Raw genomic sequence first — 16,400 nt, 5'->3', positions numbered from 1 at the left:
ACCTGGGCTTTATTCAGCTAAAGTTAAGTTAAAGTCAATGGGAGTTTGTCTGAGTAAGGACTTAGGAAAAAAACTGAATAAAGGTCTCAGAGTCTGGCTCAGTAATTTTATCTCCCGTTGTGTCTTGTTACTTAATTATGCTGGTACAATAAGGTTCAATAGCAACATAGCTGTATCTTATCATATAGCTTTCCACAATGAGTTCCCATTTAGATCTTTGAAGTGAAAGACATTGAAGTTATACTAAAAAAACCAGTAAAGGAAACATTTAAAAAAACCCTTTAAAAACATTATATAAAAATTTAGACAAACTATTTATTTATTTATGTATGTTAAAGTAATGGATCTCAGGATGAAGTCTGAAATCTGAGCGCATTTGTAAAAAGAAAAGCATACAGTTTTTGGTCTCTGACTTATAGTGGTTCAGTATAACCTTCTGAACAATTGAGATGGCATACCAAGTGATTGTATTACTACCCAGTGTAGGACTCTTGGGTCAGGAGACTGTAACATTATTGTTCAGCTCTGTGAATGGTATAGTTTGCTGTGTAGCTATATAGTGCATTAATTCATTTGACTGTATAACTGGCTCTGTGCTACAGTTACTTGAGGCTCTGATCCAGCAAAGTTCTGAGCAGCTTCTACAAGATGCTGAATGCCCTCAACTCCCTGGGAATTGTAAGATTGGTCCCTACATACTGCATGAGCTATTCACGTATTGTGGTTATGTTTAAGTCATAGATTGTGAAGGAGCTTTCATGAATTACAGAGCTTTATTGCATGGAGTAAACTGATCTTATGACCATTTACTTATTTTACTGATTAGTAGGGATAGCCTTTTCAAAACATGAATTTTCATTTATTAGTACAGATTCTCTGAAGACAGGTTAACTGTATATTAACATTTTCTAATATTTGTTTTGTCTTAGGTGGGATTACATTATTTGCAGTGATTACTTTAATTCTGGACTCTTTTAAAATTGGATACTTTATTGGATTTTCAAACTGTTTATCAGCAACTGAAGGCATTTTTCCTGTCACACATGCAGTGCATACGCTTTTACAGGTAAAAGCAACCAGTTTTAGCTTGATATTATGTCTGTTTTTCTCACCAAGCATAACTTTTGTCTGTTCCTCTTGCTCTGTTTTTGCTAAATTAGTTTATAAAAACATTAGGAGATAAGTAGTTAAGGGCTAAACTTTTTGTGTGTGCATACCCCTTTCTGCATGCAAACTGGGATGTGAGCATGCAGACCAGGCAGTTGAGCAAGAAGTTACCCAATTTGTATCCAAAAATGCCTGTTTGTATCTGAAAATGAACTAGCTCCTCACATATAGAGATGTATGTATAAATGTTTCACATGGATAAGAAGGTCTCCTAAAAATTTGGTCCCACATTTGGAACGACATACCTTTTTGTAGTTTAAGTTAGGCACATAGTCGTCATAATTTTTTTTATATGAAATGAGACAAATGCATTTCACTAAAAGAAAAGGAGTACTTGGGGCACCTTAGAGACTAACCAATTTATTTGAGCATAAGCTTTCGTGAGCTACAGCTCACTTCATCACTGCATCCGATGAAGTGAGCTGTAGCTCAGGAAAGCTTATGCTCAAATAAATTGGTTAGTCTCTAAGGTGCCACAAGTACTCCTTTTCTTTTTGCGAATACAGACTAACACGGCTGCTACTCTGAAACATGCATTTCACTGTTGCTTCTGCACAGGAACTTGCCATACTGGTTCAGTCCATCGATCCATCTAGTCTGGTATCCTGCGGCTGACAGTAATTAATATCTGATTCTTCAAAGGAAGGCAAAACTCCTACATAATGTACTTATGTAGTTGTGCAATGCTGGTTCATCTGGGGAAATTCCTTCCTAAAACAAGTAAATGATGGTTTTCACCCTGAAGCATGTTATTTGATTACGCACATCATGGTGTGGATAGCAGCAAACATAGCCAATGAGGAGTGTACAGTTATCCAGTCGTATTCTACGTCCAGCCATTTGTCTCCATGTGATCATGTGGCAATGAATTCCACATTTGATTACATGTTGCATAAAGAAGGGTTTCTTTTTCTAGTATTTTAAACTTACAGACAACTCCCTTGTTATTATGTAATAGGTCAAAAGGGAGAGACTGTTGAGATTTCACAATAGCCTCCATAATGTTGAATATCTGAATCAAGATCCTCTTACAATTTCTCCATCCTGGATGGTAAGCCAGATTATGCACATGCATGAGGGCCGAGAGCAGTGTGTGGTTGGGGGAGGCCCAACTAGCTTCCATTCCCTTGCACAACCAGCTCTGAAGCAGAATTCCAATTCCGATTCCATGTGCAATGCAGAGCTGTACTGAGGAAGGGAAAAATAAAAAACACAGATAACTGATGCTAGTCAGGTCACTTAATGCACCTCCAGAAGGTGCATAGATAACATGGCAAAGGGGTCACAGTATAAGAACTGTGCCAGAAAATTTGGATTTCATTCAAAACTTTCATAAAGTTTGGAAGCCTTTTGATTCAGTGTTTTAGTTTAGTCCCTTTTTAAATTTGGCAAATGTTTCACTAAACAGATGGGCAAATGTGGCAGGAATGTGGGTCTTCTGGTTAGGTGGCTGGAGATCAGAATTCTCAGTTTTGCCAATGAAATGTTGTGTAGACTTAGGCCCACATGTTCAAAAGTGTCCACTAATTTTGAGTTCCTTAAATCAGAGGTGCTGATCATGCATAATTCTAGCTGAAGTTAATGGGGGCTGCAGAAAATCAGGCCCTGGATATCAAGTTTGGCACCAAAAATTGAGGTGCCCAGAATGAATGGACATTTGTGAAAATTTAAGCCTTAATTTACTGTTAATTATAAAACCACCTAATGTGTTTTCGACTTCTCAGAACTCCATTTCGCTGGGACCATTAGCAGACAGAGCAGACATGCAATGTTGTTTTTAAAGGTTCTGTGGAGAAGAGTGAACCATTTTTAGGTAAGGGAAGGGCATTAGATCTAATATACTTGGACTTCAGTAAAGCATTTAACTTGATACCACATGGGAAATTATTAGTGAAATTAGAGAAGATGAGGATCAGTACAAGGTGGTGAATGGTAAGGTAAATAAAAGTGCAAAAACAATGGGTTGTGCTGAAAGGTGAATTATTGGACTAGAGGGAGGTTATAGTGGAGTTCCTCAAGGATAAGTCTCGGGACCAATCTAATTCAATAATTTTATTAGTGGTTTTGGCACAAAAAGTCGGCATCTGCTAGTGAAATTTGCGGATGATATAAAGTTTTGAGGCATCGTCAATACACAGGAGGATTGGAATATTATACAGGAAGATCTGGATGACTGACAACCGGAGTAATACAAATGGGATGAAATTCAAAGTACTAAGTGCAAAGCCATGCACTTAGGGTCTAATGCATTTTTTTGCCATAAGCTAGGGGCTCATCAGTTGGAAGAAACAGAGGAGGATAAAGATCTGGTTGTGTTGGTCTCTCACAAGATGACTATGAATCATCAACATGATGTGACTGCAAAAAAGACAGATGTAATCCTAGGATGTATCAGGTGATGCATTTCCAGTAGAAACAGAAGTATTAATGTGGTTGTGCAAGGCACTGGTAAGATCTCCTTTGGAATACCGTGTACAGTTCTGCTCACCCATATTCAAGAAAGATGAATAAAACTGGAACAGGTGTAGAAAAGCACTACTATGAATTGCCCTGCTCTGTTCACTCTCTCTGAAGCATCTGGTTATGGCCCCTGTTGGAAAACAAAATACTGCTCTAGATGGACAATTGGTCTGACTCAGTATGGCCATTTTTCTGTTCGTATGATGATCAGGGGAATGGAGGACCTATCTTATGAGAGGAGACTAGAAAAGGTTGGCATTTTTAGCCTTGTAAAAAGAAGGCAGAGAGGGGATATGATTGCTTTCTATAAATACATCGGTGGGTAAACACCAGGGAGGGTGAAGAGCTATTTAAGCTAAAGGACAATATTGGTACAAGAACAAATGGGTATGTACTGGCTATGAACAAATTCAGGCTGGAAATTAGAAGAAGGTTTCTACCCAGCAGAGGAATGAGGTTCTGGAACAGCCTCCCAGTAGGAATTGTGGGGGCAAACAATTTAATTAGATTTAAGAGAGGGCTAGATAAATTTATGAGTGTGATTGTATGATGGGGTTACTTGTGATGGTAGGGGCAAGCCCTGAGGCTCACTTCCAGTCTGATGTCCCTAAAATCTCATGCTTCAGGATTTCAGCAAGCCATCTGCAGGAATCAGGAAGGGATTCTCCTCTTCCCACTCCAAGCCCCTCAATTATGCTGGGTTGTTTTGTTTTTTTTTGCTTTTTATCTCCTCGCTTGCCACAGCTGGAGATGGGACGTTGGAGGCAATGGGCCAGAGCTGTGAGGTGACACTGAGAGCTCTCTCGCTCAGATCCTTGTCTGGCTGGCACCAGCTCAGGGAGCTCACATGGTCAGGGTCCCAAATATCACATGATCACCAGCCATTTGTGGGACCAGGAAGGAATTTTCTTCCAGGTCAGATTGGCAGTGGCTTGGAGGTATTTTGCCTTCCTCTGCAGCATGGATGCTGGTCACTTGCCAAGATTATCTGGGTATATCTCACTTAATCATTTCCCTGCCATTGCAGGGGCCTTGGGCACTGGTGCACCTCAGTTTCTCCTGTTCTCTGCCTGTGGCAAATAATAGTCCTCCTGGGCTTGTAATACTGTGGTCTAATTTTGGTTATTGGGTTTAGGGTGTGAGTGTTGGTTGCCTGTGATATGCAGATGGTCAGACTAGATGATCTGGTGTTCCCTTCTGGTCTTAAACTCTGTGATTCTGTGCCTGACCTCTTTTCAAGCACTTCCTCTATTGTCAAACTTCAGTATTCTGGGAACCTAACTGAGATTGATGTCTCCAGATTCCATGCCAGCATCCCTGTGGAATCTGGTGTATCCTTCTATTATCACCTTGCATTCCTCATTCATTCCACTAGACTGCATCAATAGGGAACTAAATCCTGAAGTCTCACTCCATTATCCTTCCACAACCTCAGTATCATCTGATTCTTCTTTCTTCCCCCCCATTCCCACCTCTCAGACCCAGTCTCCATTGATGTGCTCTGCCTCTTTAATATCCCCCAAAACTGACCTTTCTGTGCTCTCTTGGCTGCTACAACTTTTGTACCTGCTGTAGTTGTCTCTCAGATTGATTACTACCAACCTTCTCTCCTGCTTTCTGTATGTCACTCCTCCTCCCTGCGGGCTATTCACAGCACCCCTCCACCTTGAATCCCTTCATTGACCTGTCTCTTACCTCATCATTCTCAACATTCTCAGCCTCACCAGGCCCTACATAAATCTCACTGCTGTCTACATCTCTGATCTCACTTCTTACTTTCACTTCCTACATTCCTGTCATTCTCCTCTTCTTCCCGCTCCTTTCCATTTCCTTCTTTTGGCTTCGTGCCTTTGCTCATGCAGCCACTTCATTCATGGAGCAGTCTCCCATTTCTTGTCCACTGGGAGCCCTCACTGTGATCTCCTTCATAGCACTCCTAAAATCTCTCATCTTCCCGGAATTCTTCCTACCTTGTTCCACTCACCAATGATCTCTCATCTGAAATGTTATCTCGTAACTTGTCTCATGTGTGTTATTGTTGTCTATTTTAGACTTTAGACTTGGGGCAGGGGATTCATCTCCCTTGATCAGGCTGTAAAGCCCAATGTAAATGTACTGGCCCATACCTTTTAAATTAATAATACTGGTTGCTAATTGACAGGTGCTGCAAGATAAAAGCACTTTATTAATTGGAAACTTTGTTGGCAGCCTCAGCCAAGAAACACACTGTTATATGGGTTGGGAACCAGTTCGAACCTCTTACCCATCAAAATGCTCCTCTCAGAGAAGGACAGATGCTCATGGCAGCACTACTACTGTTGGAGTTGCAATACCTGTCTTCTGGACAGAGTAGGGATCGGCAACCTTTCAGAAGTGGTGTGCCGAGTCTTCATTTATTCACTCTAATTTAAGGTTTCGCGTGCCAGTAATACATTTTAGCGTTTTTAGAAGGTATCTTTATAATATATAACTAAACTATTGTTGTATGTAAAGTAAATAAGGTTTTTAAAATGTTTAAGAAGCTTCATTTAAAATTAAATTAAAATGCAGCTCTTATCAGTTTAGTGTGATCCTTGCCCTTGCTTTTCTTTGCTGAGTTTTCCAATGTCTGGCACGTATTTGGATACTTTAAGCTCCACACAGGCTTCTGAGTGATCAGTTGTTAACCAGCTCCGAGAGGGACAGAGGACAGATTTCATGTGTGAAAATACCATTCACACACGTATGTGGATCCAAACGCTGAAAGCATTGCAAACGCAGTTTTCTTCAAACAGTTAAATTTCACTGGCAGGGACATCCAGCAGGTCAGAATAGAGGCCCCATGATCTCTCTCGGTAGCTTCAAATGCACTCTGCAGATCTCCAAACTTTGATGCCCACAATTCTGAGCTTTTTAACTGAATGAGCTGCATTTTGAAATCTTCAACACCTGCCCACTGAAGTACAGACAAATCCAAGTCACTTTTGTTGAACTTTTCAGGTTTAATTAGAAAAGAAAGCATTGGGCCAAATCGCTGGAAGTCTTGAAATCTGTCAGAAAATTCTGATTCCAGTTCTTGCATATACATTCTAATCTCAATGTCAAATGCAGTGCGCTGTTCCACGTGGCGTGATAGTGATGTAAGCAGCAAATCAGGACTTAAAAATATCCAAGTACAGTGGCGCTGGAACAATTTTTAAGGTGGGGGTGCTGAGCTGTGCCCCCTCTTGCCCCTGTCTGCACCAGGCCAGCAGCAGAGCCCTCTGAACCGGTGGCTAGGACCCGGGGCTGGGAGCGGGCCGAGCAGGGCCAGTGGACAGAACCCCAACTGGCAGGGGGCCGGCGGCCAGTACCCCAGGTCAGCAGCAGGGCCCCAGGGACCAGTGGGCAGGACCCGGGCAGTGTGAGTGCCACTGAAAATCAGCTCGCATGCCGCCTTTGGCGGTTGTCTACCCCTAGGACAGCGGACTTTATATTTCTGTGCTGTCAGTTTGGTACTTTCCTTCACATTTTTCACCACTACTTGAAAAATAAAAGTCTTTCCAGATACAGAAACTCAAAGTATGGGATATATTTTGGATGAGACATATTTAATGAAGTTTCTACTGCAATCTATTCCACTGTCTTGTGTGCATGAGAGATGTTAGATTTCTGAGTGGCAGGCAGTTCTGGCTGAATGGCACAGGGGACCAAGGGTCATTTCAGATCAATTGAGCCAGAGGGCAATGGATCTGCACCAATTTACACCAGCAGAGAATCTGGCCATCAGCGTTTTCCTGTATATCACCTTCATTGTTAATACTCACAAATATAGTGACATTTACCCACATGAACTGATTGTATTTTATCTGTATTTCCATTTAGGTGTATTTTCTTTGGTGTCATGCCAAGGATATTATCCAGTCTTTCAAAACACTTGAAAGGTAAAATGAATATGATTTAGCTATAGAAACTTACTTCTAGCTTGTATGTATATTGTTTTAACATGTACTGTATTATCATGTAAAAGTGCAGATAGTGAAAACTTTTGGAGTCTGATTCTCCTTTTACTTATGTTTGTGTAAATCAGGTGCAATTCCATTTACTGGAGTAAGTGAGAGGGTGAATCATTATTTTTTAATTTATATTTTCAATTTAAACGGTGTTTATACTTCTTTAACAAAAATAGTCAAAGAATATGCTTATTTTCCCACTAATTGAATCATGTAACATGATTGCTACAGCAAAGTAACTTTTCATCTTTGGAGTTACACATACCTTTCTCAGAGTAAGGAAATATCACCTATATGTTTCATGTTAAATTTATTTAACTGTCTGAAGGGTATTGGCATCAGTCACTGTATGCAGTAGCTTGCATTCAGTGACACACGTTTGACAACATCTTAAATTGTTATGGGGGAATGCCTTCTTTGGACCAGATATGAATGTGCAAATATACTGTGGGACAAATTCTGCTCTGAGGTATGCCCATATAGCTCCCATTGAAGTCAGAGGGATTTGTGTACACATCTGATGGCAGACCTTGGCATCTACAGTGTGATTTACATATCCCATTAATCGGAAACACTAAATAAACTCAGATGATCTTGAAATAGAGGACTATATTCACTAGCCCGGAATTTGGAAGACCTGGATTCAATTCTCTGTTCTACCATAGACTTCCTGAGTGACTTTGGGCTAGTCATATAGTCTCTCTCTAACTTAGTTCCTCATCTGTACAATGGAATTAATAGCACTTCCCTACCTCACAGGGCTGTTATGAGGATAAATGTATTAGAGATTGTGAGGTGCTCAGATACTACACTAATGGAGACCAGATAAGTGTCTAAGGTAGATAGTATAAAGTCATAGATTACAAAGACTATACCCGTATCTTTATTCACAAAATACATATAGAATAGACAGCAGCAATTAAACCTTTCCTACCCAGCTCCCTAAAAGTTGGGCCAATTTCCAGGAATAATGACTCCCTGTATTGACTTCGCTTGGAGTTATGGGAGCTCAGCACCACTGTAAATTAGGCTCAGTGTGTCTGAATTCTGGCTTGGAAGGAACATCACCAATAGTGCTGGCAGCAGTCTCCTCTCTGCTTCCAGAAGTGTGAACTGTGCTACAGCCAGAGGATGGAGATCATCATCTGATTTCACATTGCAGGCAAACTGAACCAATGATCATGAGACAAATGTTTTTATACCCCATCCCCAAGTTCCTGAGCTGTCCAGTTACCTTACAGTTACCTTAAAAAATCCATTCTTCTTTTAGGGTCCAATCTTAAAAAGCTGCTATTAACTTTAGCGGGAGTTTTGCCTGCATAAGGCTTATGTGCACTCAGAAAATATTGCAGCTGCACAGTCCGGTAGGAAGGAAGGATCAAACCCTTAGTGTCAATTCCTGCTTTTCCCACCCCATCCTTTTTGGCTTTCTTCTTTAAGGATCCAGCGGGGCCTCTCATGTGGGAATACAGAGCAGCATCCTCTATATCTTAGTGATAGCTCTTTTTATTTTTAATTAAATAGGTGGAAATGTCAAACTATGTAGAAACTATGAAAATACTTCTTAAAACTATGGTTGCACAGGTGGGCAGCATTCCAGCAGAGACAAAATTAAACCATGATTGAAAAAGTAATAAAAAATATAGGCAACAGCACTGAGAAAGGGGAAGAAATCAGCAAAAAGACTTACAGTGGCCAAGGATAAAATTTTCAAAAGTGCCTAAGTGACTTAGAAACCTAAGTCCTATGGACTTTCAGTAGGATTTAAGCTCCTAACTCACATAGGTACATTTGAAAATTTTACCTGGTCATGTGGCATCATTGACTTCAGTGGACCCTCCACTCCTAAATGTCAGATCTCTAGCAAGAATAAAAAAGAATGTCCATTCTACTGTCATCATGCGTGGTATTGTACAATGATGAAGCGCCACAGATGTAAGCCAACAAGTTTATCTGGTGATGCCTGACAAAGGTGGATGGAAAGCTGTCTAGATTGTCGGGCTCAGCGAGTAGTGATCAATGGCTCGATGTCTAGTTGGCAGCCGGTATCAAGGGGTCAGTCCTGGGGCCGGTTTTGTTCAACATTTTTATTAATGATCTGGACGATGGGATAGATTGCACCCTCAGCAAGTTCGTGGATGACACTAAGCTGGGGGGAGAGGTAGATGCTGAAGGGTAGGGATAGGGTCCAGAGTGACCTAGACAAATGAGAGGATTGGGCCAAAAGAAATCTGATGAGATTCAACAAGGACAAGTGCAGAGTCTTGCACTTAGGATGGAAGAATCCCATGCACCGCTACAGGCTGGGGACTGACTGGCTAAGCAACGGTTCTGCAGAAAAGGACCTGGGGATTGCAGTGGTCGAGAAGCTGGATATGAGTCAGCAGTGTGCCCTTATTGCCAAGAAGGTTAACGGCATATTGGGCTGCATTAGTAGGAGCATTGCCAGCGGATTGAGGGAAGTGATTATCCCCCTCTCTTCGACACTGGTAAGGCCACATCTGGAGTATCGTGTCCAGTTTTGGGCCCCACACTACAGAAAGGATGTGGACAAATTGGAGAGTACAGCGGAGGGCAACGAAAATGATCAAGGGGCTGGGGCACATGACTTACGTGGAGAGGCTGAGGGAACTGGGCTTGTTTAGTCTGCAGAAGAATGAGGGGGGATTTGATAGCAGTGTTCAACTACCTGAAGGCGGGTTCCAAAGAGGATGGAGCTTGGCTGTTCTCAGTGGTGGCAGATGACAGAACAAGGAGTAATGGTCTCAAGTTGCAGTTGGGGAGGTCTAGGTTGGATATTAGGAAACACTGTTTCACTAGAAGGATGGTGACACACTGGAAAGGGTTACCTGGGGAGGTGGTGGAATATCCATCCTTAGAGGTTTTTAAGGCCCAGCTTGACAAAGCCATGGCTGGGATGATTTAGTTGGGGCTGGTCCTGCTTTGAGCAGGGGGTCGGACTAGATGACCTCCTGAGGTCTCTTCCAACCCTAATCTTCTATGATTCTATGAAACGTCATAATGCTCATCTTGAAACATCACTGCTAAACAAAGTACAGGAGCTGGCCAAATATTTACAGAAAACAAAATAAGAAAATGACTCAGAAACCTTGCCTATCGGTTCTATTCTCTTTAGGTTTGTGTATAAATCCCATGAACACCAATGAGAATTATGTAAACATATAGAAAAGAAAATAAGTCAAGTCCTATGACTATAAGGCTTTCTGATGTATTGAGCAGAGACAGGTGTGGTCCAGTGACCCAAGTTCAGTAGTCAGAGCCAGGAATTCATAAATCCAAATCTTGCCAGCAGTAATGACCCCCTCTGTGGCTCTTAGCAAGTCTCTTTGTATCATGTTCCGCATATTACTCAGCTACTTTACACAGTCACTGTGAGGAGTGAAATAGAAAGAGTGAGGGACAGTATGAGGTGATCCAGTGTGCTGTCCTGAGCAAGGGAGGCTGCGTGGTCCAATAGATACAGCAATGGCTCGGGAGCCAGGTGAGCTGGTTTCTATTCCTGGCTCTGCCACTGACCTGCTGTGTGACCTTAGACAGGTCACTTTCACTATGTTTTGTCTCCCACCTTTGTTTGTCTTGTCAATTTAAATTGTAAGTTCTTTGAGCCAAGGACTTTCTCTTATTGTGTCTTTATACAGAGCCAATGAGGTCTGACCTTGATTGAGGCTTCCAAGTGCTACTGTTATACAAATAATAAATATCTGACCAGACTTGGCTTTCATTTTTAGACAGGTTCCTGAGTCCTGAATTAAAAACTCATATTTTATGCATCACAACTGTGAAAATCCGCACACAATACCACTAACTAACACTGTTAGTTGGATTTGGGGGCAGTTTATACAACTGTGGGAATGCTCTTGAAAACATTTGTGATGTATTAGTTCTTTACTTCCATTATTAGCTTCACTGCAGCAGCACAATAGAGCCTTTGTTATATGCTCTACAGTACCTCTATACAGGGTGACATTAAAACATATTGTTCTGTTTGTTTAAACATGTAAAATACTATTCTTTTAGTTTATTTTCAAAATAAGGCTTGCAGTGTGAGCTATTGAAATAAGATCTGTTTATAAGTGGATTGCTTATAGTGTGTTACCTCTGAATCTGGGACTTTGTGCAAAGGCAAGATAAAGAATTGATCAAAGAAGCTGACCAGAAGAAGGAATGCAAACACATTGGAAACTTGGTGCAAAAGAAAGAAGTCTGTGGGAAGTGGAGGGACCAAGACTGGCTCACTCTTAGAAAAAATACCACAGTATTCTATAATAATGGGTCAAAACATCACAGTTTGTAATTACTGTTATGTTTTGACCCATTATCTCACTGCTTACCCCAGACATCTTTCTCTTGCTCCAGATTGGATCACATTCTGAGACTGAGATTTCAAAGCCTTCTAGGGTGCTTAACCACACAATTCCCATTTACTTTAATTGGAACTGTGTGGCTAAATCCCCTATGTGGCTTTGACAATTTCAACCAGGAAATCTTGTTCAGTAGATGGAAATGAATGGAGTGGAATCTGGAGAAGGCAGAGGAATCTCTGTAAGGAAAGGATGACTACAGTGGGTGTGAGGAAGGAGTGCAGAATGCTTTGAGGTACCTGTGCAGGAGTGGGAGCAGTAGAGCCTATTAAAACTAACCAATTCCTGTTCAGATTAGTAAATCGTTGTCATAAATGTGAACATTCATAAAAACCCATCCAGAAAGTTGCTATATATGACTATTTCCAAAGAATGACGTATGCTATTCCATAATGCCATCATATAAACAATGCCATTGTACAAGGGATTGTAGCAAATAAGAGCAGCATCCTACTTACAATGCAATTTAATAGATTAAACCACTGCCTTTGTATAACATCCTGAAAGACTCACCTATCTAACCTGTTTCACCACGAAGCATGCCATAAGAAGACTATTTAGCATTTGTTTTATGGCTATTGAGGAGTAAACTAGTGTCAGTCGTTGTACCCAGTAAAAAGTGATGGATTCCATTTAAGATAGATGGGGTGAAATCCTTTGTACAGATTGTATCGATAACTAATCTATTTTCTAGGTTTGGGGTGATCCATTCCGTGTTTACAAATTTACTCCTGTGGACAAATGGAGTGTTAACAGAATCAAAACACCTACTCAATGAACACAAGGAAAGACTAATCACACTTGGTTTTGGAAACATAACAATAGGTAAGCTAAAGGGTCGGTACATTTTTGGAAGTTCTGTTATAATGCATGATCATTCTAAATATGTGTAAGCAGGGGAATAGTCCCGCTCTTGTGGGAAACTTTCCTGGCTTCTGTACTACCCCGGTGAAGTGGACTAGCGAAAGGATCTGAGTCCTCGCTCCCACTTCCTTTACCCAGTGGCCTCCCTGCCCTTGAAGACTCCCCTTCCACTCTCCTGTCTGGCAGAGTCCTTGTAACCCCAACAAAGCTGGGCCCAGGATTCCTGGGGGGCTCGACCCCCAACCCTGCTGTGGTCACCTAGGACAGGGGCTAGGGTGTCCCCACTCCGGGGTACTCTCTCTGCAATGGGCACTTCTCTGACCCACTGACCATTACATACAAGTTAAAGCAAATGCAGGTTATTTAATCAACAATTAATTTTAAAAAGAATAAGGAAAAATGGGAAAGGCTAAAGGAAACACATCAACCCGCTCTGTGGCAGGGAACATCACAAACAGTGTCTCTGGAATGTCAGGGCAGTTCACAGTCTGTTCCTTGTAAGTCCCAGGCCTTCTTCTCAGGCCCGGGCTGTGCTGCAGGGATGCTATGGGTTGGGCACTTGCTCTGGTGGTGGCCACATGCTCTCAGGCTCTAAGTGGTAGGACCCTTCTTCCCAGTGTCACCCCCGCCCTGTCGGGGTTATGATCCAAGCCTGGCCTGCAGAGCCTCTTGGCTGAGGCGTCTCCCTGTGCTGGGCCTGCTGCCTAGGGTCCCCCTCGGTCTCCCCAGCTGCTCACCGCACCCAGCTCCGGACTGCTCTAGCCCCAGCTCCACCACTCTGTCTCTGCACTGCTGCTGCTGCTGCTCTGCCTCCAGCTCCCTGGGCTGCTTCTTTGGCCCCTCTGCCTCTGGTTGCTCCAGCTCTGCTCCCAGGACAGGTCTGCTCTGCAGGCTGCTTCCGTGACTCTGCTCCCAGCACTGACCTGCTTCCTGGGCTGCTTTTCTGGCCCCTCTGGCTCTGGTTGCTGCAGCTCTGCTCCCAGGGCAAGTCTGCTCTCTCCGGGCTGTGCCTCTGGCTTTGGGGCTGCAGCTCTGCTCCCAGGACAGGGTCTGCTCGCTCTGGATCTGGCACAGCTCTGCTCCGCAGCTCAGCTTGGGCCCCTGCTTTCTCCTTAGCTCAGCCCCACTCTGTCTGACCCAGGCAAATCCAGCTCACACGGAGGACGGGATCTCCCTGGCCTCCTGACTCCCTGATTAGCCTGCTTGCCCTGTCATTCGGCTGACCTGGAGCATTGGCTCTCCCCATTGTTCCTGGGGACTGTCAGTCTCGGGGTCCTGATTTCCCAGCGACCCTTCCCCTTTTAGTACTGGGAGCTAGCCAACCAAAACACTCCCACTGACTGTTAGTAAGGGGGCAACAGTCCCCTTACATATGGTATCCCACCAGGTCAACGGTAAGTATCATACCATACATAATAAGGTCCTGATCACCTGCAATGGTCCATACATAAGAATACTGGTCCTGCAACTCCCATTTACTTCAGTGGGAACTGACGGTTCTCAGCACCTTAGTGAATCAGGACCAGAGTAACAATAATGTCCACAGACTCTAAAAAAAGGCATGTTGTTAACATTTATTTTGATGTATAAAATCCTCAAAGCACCTATCCAGTAAGAAAGCACAGAGGGTAATTGAACAAAGCATGTAGTTAAAAGAGATTTTAATTGTTGCCATATTACTGGTGGTAAGCATCTCTCATGACATGGGCCCAATCCTGCAAAGCCTGTCAGGTGAGGAGTCCCACTGAATTCAGTGGAACTGCTCCGGTGGCACCAAACAGATATTTCTTAAGGAGGGGAAGCAAATTCCAGACCTTGTTCCACCCCCACCCGGGACCCTGTTCTGGTCCTCTTCCTGCAGGGTCTTCCTTGGCTGGGGAGTCGCTCCTCTCTCTTACTAACACAGTATATGAGCCAGTGGCACCAGGAGTTGAATTCTCAGCAGACTTCCCTGCACTCCACTGTACAGGAACAGACTTCCGGTGCACCAGCTAGGGGTTGGCAGGGAGGGGAGGTCAAATTTCAGTGGCATTGCGGCTGCACAGCCAAAGCAATGTTCCAGACCACTCTGGCAGCAGCTGTACTTATTTAGTATTGGACCACTGCTTCAACGTGCTCAGGCTGTGCACCTGCTTCCCTGCTCTGCAGCCTATGGAACTTTAAGCAAGTGCAAAACCCTTCGGGATGGGGTGGAGCAGCATTTGCTCTCCTTCGCCCCTTCCCCAGCCCCCTCCAATTAGTGCTACCGAAGTAAAGATTCTGTATGTCAGTGCTGGTTTGCCTTCTGTATTGTAAGAGTCTCTTCTCATACTGGACAATTTTCTCCACTGATAATATGTCACAGACTTTGACAAATTATGAACATGATCCTTTGAGGTGCTGAGCACTTTCAACTCCCAATGAAATCAAGGAAAGTTGAAGGTAGTCAGCAGTTTAAATGGGAGATAAATGCACTCTACAGGTGAGGGTACTTCTCTTCTGCTCCCAAAATTGTTCTGTAGGATTGTTTGGAATCATACTAATCCTCACTGCATGTGACGGGGAGGAGAGCCAGATATATGCAAGGAGGGAATACGCTTGCAGCTTTGGTAAATATTTTTTCCTAGTGAATCCAGTAGCACCTGGATCTTGACAACCCCTGGTTTTGGTTTTTCAAAACCAAAACCCAAACCAACCACATTTTTGCCTCCCTCTATTGAGGATTAGCTGAAAATAGTTTGCAATTTTCCATTGCTCCCAGTAGAGTTCAAGGTAAATTCCAAAACTGGTAAAAACTGTACTTAATAATTAGGATTGCCAACTTTCTATTGGCACAAAACCGAACACCCTTGCCCCGCCCCTTCCCTGAAGCCACGCCCCCTTCCCCGCCCCTTCGCCTGAGGCCCCACCCCAACTCATTACATTCCCCCTCTCTTGGTGGCTTGCTCTCCCCCACCCTCACTCACTTTCACTGGGCTGGGGCAGGGGGGTTGGGGTGCAGGAGGAGATGAGGAATCTAAATGGAGGTGCAGGCTCTGGGGTGGGGCCAGAAATGAGGGGTTCAAGGTGCGGAAGGGGACTCTGGGCTGGGGAAGGGAGTTGGGTTGCGGGAGGGGGTAAGGGCTCTGGCTGGGGGAAAGGCTCTGGGGTAGGGCTGGAGATGAGGGGTTTGAAGTGCAGGAGGGGGCTCCAGGTTGGGGGGGGCTCAGGGCTGGGGGTTAGGGTGCAGGAGGGGTCAGGGCTCTGGGCTGGGGCCTGTGATGAGGGGTTTGGAGTGCAGGAGGGGGTTCCTGGTGGGGGGGGCTCAGGGCTGGGGCAGGGGATTGGGGCACGGGGCTGGGGCACAGGCTTACCTGCGGCAGCTTCCGGTCAGCAGCTCCGCGCGGGTACTCAGGCTGGCTTCCTGCCTGTCCTGGCACCACAGACCGCTCTGCACCCCAGAAGCGGCCAGCAGCAGGTCCAACTCCTAGGGATAGGCAAGCAGGTGGCTCTGTGCGCTGCTCTCACCCGCAGGCACCACCCCCCCCCCAGCAGCTGGTGCTGACTGGACTGCCAGGGTCCCTTTTCGACTGGGTGT

The 16,400-nt window shown here is 44.0% G+C and overlaps 1 protein-coding gene across 1 annotated transcript in view; it reads left to right on the top strand.

Moving 5' to 3' along the window:
* OTOP1 (otopetrin 1) overlaps positions 1-16,400 on the top strand; it is a 36,496-nt gene that overhangs the window by 7,140 nt on the left and 12,956 nt on the right. Inside the window, exons 2-4 of the mRNA XM_037896439.2 lie at positions 930-1,066; positions 7,471-7,529; positions 12,675-12,805. Coding sequence (XP_037752367.2) covers positions 930-1,066; positions 7,471-7,529; positions 12,675-12,805 — 327 coding nt within the window. The remainder of the gene's footprint in view (positions 1-929; positions 1,067-7,470; positions 7,530-12,674; positions 12,806-16,400) is intronic.

The sequence above is a fragment of the Chelonia mydas genome, chromosome 4 (genome assembly GCF_015237465.2).
Source record: "Chelonia mydas isolate rCheMyd1 chromosome 4, rCheMyd1.pri.v2, whole genome shotgun sequence".
In the NCBI taxonomy this organism is placed as follows: Eukaryota; Metazoa; Chordata; order Testudines; family Cheloniidae; genus Chelonia; species Chelonia mydas.
Note: the sequence above shows the minus strand (reverse complement) of the source record. Positions and strands in the feature narration are given on the sequence as shown.